The 7,182-nt window shown below is 35.9% G+C and overlaps 1 protein-coding gene across 1 annotated transcript; it reads left to right on the forward strand.

Moving 5' to 3' along the window:
• Positions 1-721: 721 nt before the first annotated feature.
• LOC129571753 (arginine/serine-rich protein PNISR) lies at positions 722-5,042 on the forward strand (the record flags this gene model as incomplete). The annotated part of the gene is given in 9 exon segments (XM_055451610.1): positions 722-1,161; positions 1,235-1,544; positions 1,760-1,928; positions 2,164-2,367; positions 2,572-2,674; positions 2,952-3,008; positions 3,269-3,384; positions 3,543-3,765; positions 3,832-5,042. Coding segments are annotated over 9 exon segments (2,103 nt in total). The 3' UTR covers positions 4,326-5,042.
• Between the last annotated feature and the right edge of the window lie 2,140 nt (positions 5,043-7,182).

Raw genomic sequence — 7,182 nt, forward strand, 5'->3', positions numbered from 1 at the left:
TTTTTTACGAAAGAAACAAATAAAACAAATGAAAATGTAATAAAATTCTGATGTTTTGCATGGGGTCATGTTTTCTTTCGCATCGAATCGAGTTTTTTAGTGTAAACAATTCAGGCCGTCAGTGTTGGAGAGTAATTATTCAAGACAAGCCAATTAATTTTGCATCGTACACAATAGCATCATAGTATACAATTGCAAGGTGAGAGCTACGACTGCATCATTCTGAAGTGTGTTGTAATTGTTGGAAAAAGAAATTTGCCAGACGTTCAAAATTATCTGCATTATGACTGGTAGTAGTAAACAGCTGTGCGGTCAATGATTCAGGGTTCGATAATAATACTTACGACAAATCGAACGTAATGATTTTTTTCGTAGCTTTCTTCTAGCGCATATTGGGATAAAATCAATTTGTTTCTTTAAATACATTATCAAATGAATTTTTCATTGAAATATCAGTTTTTTTTTCAATATTTTCTTTGTCTATCTACTGACAATTGTTGTTTTAGTTTCGTTGTTTCGTGTATACGCATTACGTATTGACATGGCAACCCTGGTTCGATAGCATTTGACAGGTCAAACATGGCTGAATGCTATTAAAAATTACACAAACAAAGTGCTCAGAGATATTCATGGTTCAGCGCAGAAAAAGCCAAACCAATTGCAAACCAAATTAAATGAGTATCTAATTGATTTTGTTAACGTTTAGTGTTAAATAAATACCGTGATTAGTGCAAATGTATCCACATAAAGGTGCATTTCCGCCGATGGGCGCACCATCCAATTTAGCACCCACAAATGTTCCGATTGTTGGTGATAATCAGTGGATGTCGCAAAGTGCATATCAAAATATCGATTTGGACAAAGTAGATTGGGCTGCATTGGCCCAGCAATGGATTCATATGAAAGAAACGTGTGTTGTTGATGCCGATGATCCAGTTCCAAATGCACCGCCTCCGCCACGATTTTCCAACATAATCACCGATTATGAGGAACAAGGTGAGGCACCAATGGAAGTGGAACATGAAGACGAACAAATAACTCAGACAAATGAGAGCATTGTCAATGTCATCGCACCACCACCGCCAACCAATATATTCCAAACGAATAATTGGAATAACGAGTCGAATTCACGCGGACAACATTCGAAACACTGGAACAGAAGTAAAAAAAAAAATCAATATTCACAACAATTTATGCGACTATGTGCTCAATGCTAATGAATGTTTTGTTTTAGAATCAGGGAATCGCTGGAACTCAACGAATTCGAATAATTCGAAATCACAACGCGCCCATCAACCGAACGATGGGTATGTGTCAGGTCAAGTATTCAATAATGCCAAGCAAACGGGCAAAGTCTGGTCAACGGGCCCATCGTCAGCCGTCGTGGCGACGAATGCAACGCCATTCGTCCATACAAACAATGAATTGAAAGTGCATGGATTGGATGCAAATTCAAAATCAGGTATACAATTAGAACAAGTAGGTTTAAATGCAACGCCACCACTAGATGCGGCACAGCGTAAAACCCTACCAGCATGGATTAGGTAATGAAAAAACTGTTACATCATCCTGAATATTAGTTAAATTCGATACGTGAGCCGTACATTTATTCTTATTGACCTTCTGTTATTGTTATGTTACCACATCGTCGTCGTCGTCATCGTCGTCTTGACTGTGTCGTCGTGCGACAATTTATTGTGCGCGTACGTGTGAAACACAATTGCCATATGCAAATGACACAAACAAATACACAATGCAGAGATGGCTTAGAGAAAATGGAGCGTGAGAAATTGAAGCAAGCCGAACGAGATCGTGAGATGAAGGAACGAGACGAAAAGCGACGACAGGAAAAGCTTATCGAACAAAATCTCTTAATGCAACTCAATGCGAATGAATCATCGCCCAAATTACCCGCCAAAAGCAAATTCGTATGCAATTCTTTATCTTATTCAATTCTCTTTGTCTACATTCTTTTTTCTTGTTCTATATACCCCAATACTCCGAAAACATTCTCTTTTATTCATTTCAATCACAATTTTTGTCTTTCGATACGTAACTTTTCCCCCATTTTCCCTATGAAAACCAAAAAAAAAAAAACAATATCACAAAATAAACAAACACAAAACAAAATACGAATTGCATCAAACGATTACCTAACCACAGGATAGTGACTCTGAATCGGACAATGACGATACGGTAAACAGTGACTATAGTGAAAAAATGCCAAAAGCAAAGGTGATGGTGATGGCCGAGCGAACAACGGTGGGTACAAGTGCAAGTGGTAGTGCAAATGCAACGGGCTACGATTCAACAACAGTGCCAACATTTAAGCCACATCGTTCAAAAGCCGAAATTCTAACCGAAATTGTAAGCGACAATTTAATCCGATTCGCTTGTGAATTGTGCGACCAACAATCTATAGTGGTTCGCTTTCCATCAAAAACAAAAACGATTCGCTGCTCGTGTAATTGTTGCCAATCATATATTTTTTTCTTTTCTTTTTTTCTTTTTTTTTTGGTTTTCCACTTTTTCCATCCGAAAAAACAAAAACAAACAAACAAAACAATTTAGATGCTTTCGGTACGAAAAAATCTAACCGAAATTCTGTTGGAAGTTACAAACGAAGAAATTTACGCTATTGCTCAAGACACATTAAGTAAAGTACGAACAAAAGGTCAGAACAATTTACGATTTGTTTTTTCTATACAACAACAAAAAAAACAGATTTTTTTTTCGAATAAATTTAATTGTTTATTGTTAGAAATGAAACTCTTTTTTAACCAAGAACCTCGAAATTGTTGTATCCAGTCAGATTGGGTTTTGTTGCAAAAAAAAACAACCGAAATTTGCAATTTCATTTTATTTTTCTTTGTATTCAATTTTTCGTATTTCAATTTATCAAATGTAATATGAAACTGGTTTTTCGTCCAAATTAATGATCTAAATTTTAGGTCGTAAAGCTCAATCCGTTCAAAAGAACGCATTAACAGCAAATGCTCCAGCACTTGGTAAGTTAATCGCATTTCAAACTACTGTCATGTCAACTAAAACCAATTTGCTCGTTTTATTGTTATTATCCATTCGAAAATAATTCATGCGGTATTGGTTAAAACGAAATATGAATAGAAATTCCAAAATGAAGAAATAGAAAACATAGTTTGCGGAGGTCGCAGTTTTCTGCCGTTCGTTTGACTGAGAATTGAACGATAGTGCAAACAGATTCGAATGGCATGAATAATAATATTGTTTATTGTATGTTTACATCTAGGATTGGTCGTGTATGATGACAGCGATGCATCGAGATCCGGTGATGACAGTGACTCCGATGGAGAGAGAACCAACGAGCACAATACCAGCGATAATGACTCGGATGCTGAGATTAAGGTTAGATTTATGCATAAATTTGAAATTATGCTTTTATTGGGAAATTTTGAAAAAATGGCAAAATAATCATGGATTAGAATCTGAAAATGTTTCTACATATTGAATATATGGATATAATAAGTATCAATTCTAAATTATAATCATTTCTTCATTCACAGAAAGCAATCCAAAGACGAAAAATGGCATTTGAGAGTAAATCAGAGGAGATTGAATCATATTTGGCAGACCTGGAAGAAAGAGAGAAACAGTGGCTAGAAAAAGATGACTCGGTGAAAGTGGAAGAATCAAAGGGTCAGTTGCCAACCGTCCCATTTGCTACCTATACCCAAAAAAGCAATGAAAATACTGAGATTCAACGGGATGCCCAAAAGTTGCCAAATGGTATGTTTTGCATTAGCAATTCCATTTTACTATGTCAATTACATTTTGTTCTCTTTAAACTTTCAGTATCCAAATCAGAGCGAAAGGGCAGTCGTTTCAGCGATGCAAAGGGTTTGGTTTACAATGTGGCGAATACTCAGATGGCCAGTGTTACGGCGTCAAGTGTTCGACCGAGTCATTCAGAGTTCAAGCCACTGTCTGGCGACGTGAAAAAGCATGAAAGTGATCGAAGAGACAGTGATGATTCCGATTCGTCGCGTAAACGTTCGAAACATACATCGTCGAAATCGAGTCATCATCGTAGTAAACGAGATCGTAGCCGTTCACCGTCAAGCCGAAAACACAAAAAATCCTCTCATCGACGACGCAGCTCGAGCAGCAGCAGTGATCGTAGTAGTTACTCACGTCACTCGGATCGATCGCGAAAGCATTCACGACGGGAACGCTCATCTTCCGATGATCGCACAAGCAAATCAAGCCAGGGAAGCCACAAACGTGATAAATATTCAAGAGAAAAAAGCTACTCTAGAAGTCATAGCTACAAACGAAGCCGTCACTGAATAATACGTGTTCCCTCTCTCTTTTTAAATTGCTAAATTTATTTCATGCCGCATTCGAAGAAATTGCACGGTTTCAATGGCAACTCAACGGTTGAATCCACGATTAAGAATAAACACTTTTTTCCCAATATCAAACATGATCGATTGCAAAAAATTGAACATGTTGGACTTGGAAAAATCTGTTCATTAAAAGTGGATTCAATTCGAAATCACATTTCGGTCATACACAAAAAATCGGATATATGATTAGAGTCATATGATGTGTGTGTGCATAGAAAGCGAGTTGTCCCTTGAATCACATGTGTTGGGAAAAAATGCACCAAGTTATTACCAAATTTTAACTCTATTTATTCAAACTTATTGGGTAATACCTCACAGTTTTCAAATGTCAATTTCTAGAATTCAAGTTCCCACACAAATCGTTTTTGAAATCAAATAGATCATCAAGTATATTCAAAATTGTTCCTCACAATCCTTTTCACACTTCGACTGCTTCAAAGACTTAATTAAATTCATGTAGAAATTAGACTCGTTCTTCTTTCTCATACAAGAAAATCAAACTGAAAAACAAAAGAAAACCTAGAGAGCAAGAAGAATGGAATTTCGTCGAATTTGTATTATTCATACGCTTCCATTTATTTTGTTACTATTCTTATTCGTGAAACACAAACACCTAGGAAAGAAAATGAATAAAAATGCAGCATGTTCTACGCTTAAGTTTATTGTGTTTTATTCATAAAAATATGCAGAGAAGACTTTTTGATTTTGATGAAACAAAAAGTATACTTTTGATTTGAATCATGTGATAATTTTTGGCTTTTATTCTGGGCCTTTTTCGAGATCATTCTCATCGATATTGATATTGTGTTGAGTCAGCATTTTCTTTACTTCTTCGGACATCGCCGAGATCTCTTTTTCCGCATTGTGAACGGTACGATCGAATTCCTTTTGCTGCTCCAAAAATTCCATCAAATCAGTTTGGATTTCGGTCATTTCATCCTTGTATTTCTGTAAGATTGCCCCTGGATCAGCATTGTTGTCGGTGATGCCATCGATGACGTCCGACAATTTATTCTGTAGCCGACGAATACCGCTGTCAATTCGATGCGAATCCTCGATTAGTTTCTCACTTATCACCACGTTCATTTTGCTTCTAAATATTCCCAATTTCAGGTGAAAAAAACGGATGAATTTCTCGAATAAACTCAAAATGTTTCAACAAAATCTGAGAAAGTGGTTGTCATTGACAAACTGCTTTTGAACATTAACGAACTCATAACAAACCACTTTGACAGATGACAATCGATGCAGGGTTGCCTTACACATGCAACACATGGTTGGAATACGTGAACATTTGTAAAACTGCTGTTTGAAAAAAAATTGAAAATAATGGCTCCGTTCAAGTGTTTTCTAAATTGGATTTTTTTATTTAAAAAGGTATTAAAATCATAGCCGAATTTGTACTGTTCTTACGGTTCTATTCATATTGCTAAACTTATTCACTAAAGACGTATCATTGAGGAGATACCGTGTTGAGACGACATTTTCTCCGTTTCTTTGTTCGAACAATGCGACTTACTTCTGTTGTTACGGAAAATCTTTCGATCTTATATTTCCATACTTATTAATATTCTGAGTAAAATACATAATATTTGTTCGTAGATTAATGCAATTGCTGACATTGCAGTGAAACATGATTGAACATTTCATCGTCAGTTTTTCTTTCTTATCAGCAGATTCATATTTTATTTCAAAATCCGTGTAAATTCGAACGGACCATATTCATCTCGTAATCTTATACCATGCCATTTATCGTTTAAGTGAGCCTGTATATCAGGAATATCGATATCACAACCGTCTATCAAATAAAAAGTCATTTTTTTCAGTGATTCCTTCACATTCATAAAACGAGCAACGTCATGAATTGAATAATCGCTTCTCGTATCGAATTCTCCCAGCAATGGCAACATATCCATTAATCTCAATAAATCCACCTCAAAAATCCACGTTCCAAGTTTTTTTATAGATGGATGTTCGCTGATGAAATCGTACAATTCTTCTTCATGTCTTGATTCAAGTGCTCTTGCTTCAATGATAAATTCCTCTAGATTATCAAATGAAAATGGTAATCCTTCGAATCTACTTGGGTAGTTACACATTTCAAATCGTTTTACAGTTGCAAAATGGAATTTCTCAACTCCAAAAGATACTTTGAGTCCGAGACAAGATCCGTGTAACCTTAAAACTTTGAGATTTGGAAGAATTTCGTTTATGCCTTGATAAATGGCGTCCCCTGGAACTATCAACGTTCTTATCTTTGGACTTGACCCAATTTTTCGAAGTAATACGTTTTCTAGGTCTAATCCAACATATAATTCCAAATGCTCTAAATTTGGAATTTCTGATTCGATGCTAGTGAATCCAGTAACTGTACCAATATACTTTAAATGCTTCAGGTTTGGGAATATTTCACCAAATGAAACATTTAAAACATTTGTCAAATAAAGCGTATGAATGTTTGGAAATGGTTTCACAAAGCGAATCATTGATCCATCTGGTATTATTAAAAATGCTAATTGAGTGAGTGATTCGGCGCAGTATTCCTTTATGTAAAACATCAAGCGATCGAAATGAATGCTGGTCTCCTTCATTCCTATTTCCAATTTGGATATCAAATGCCCAAAGCATCGAAACGTTTGATATGTTCTCTTTAAATGTGTAGCTTCGATAGTATATTCTCCCGATCCCATTTCTCCGAAATGCTCACATCCAACATTGAAGAGCGAAGAATAATCGATTTCAAAACCGTATTCACACTTATTCATATTACATGAGAAGTAGCCAATTCTTACGGTGT

This window comes from Sitodiplosis mosellana, unplaced genomic scaffold, assembly GCF_009176505.1.
Source record: "Sitodiplosis mosellana isolate CC-2019 unplaced genomic scaffold, AAFC_SMos_1.0 Smas_scaffold_3247, whole genome shotgun sequence".
In the NCBI taxonomy this organism is placed as follows: domain Eukaryota; kingdom Metazoa; phylum Arthropoda; class Insecta; order Diptera; family Cecidomyiidae; genus Sitodiplosis; species Sitodiplosis mosellana.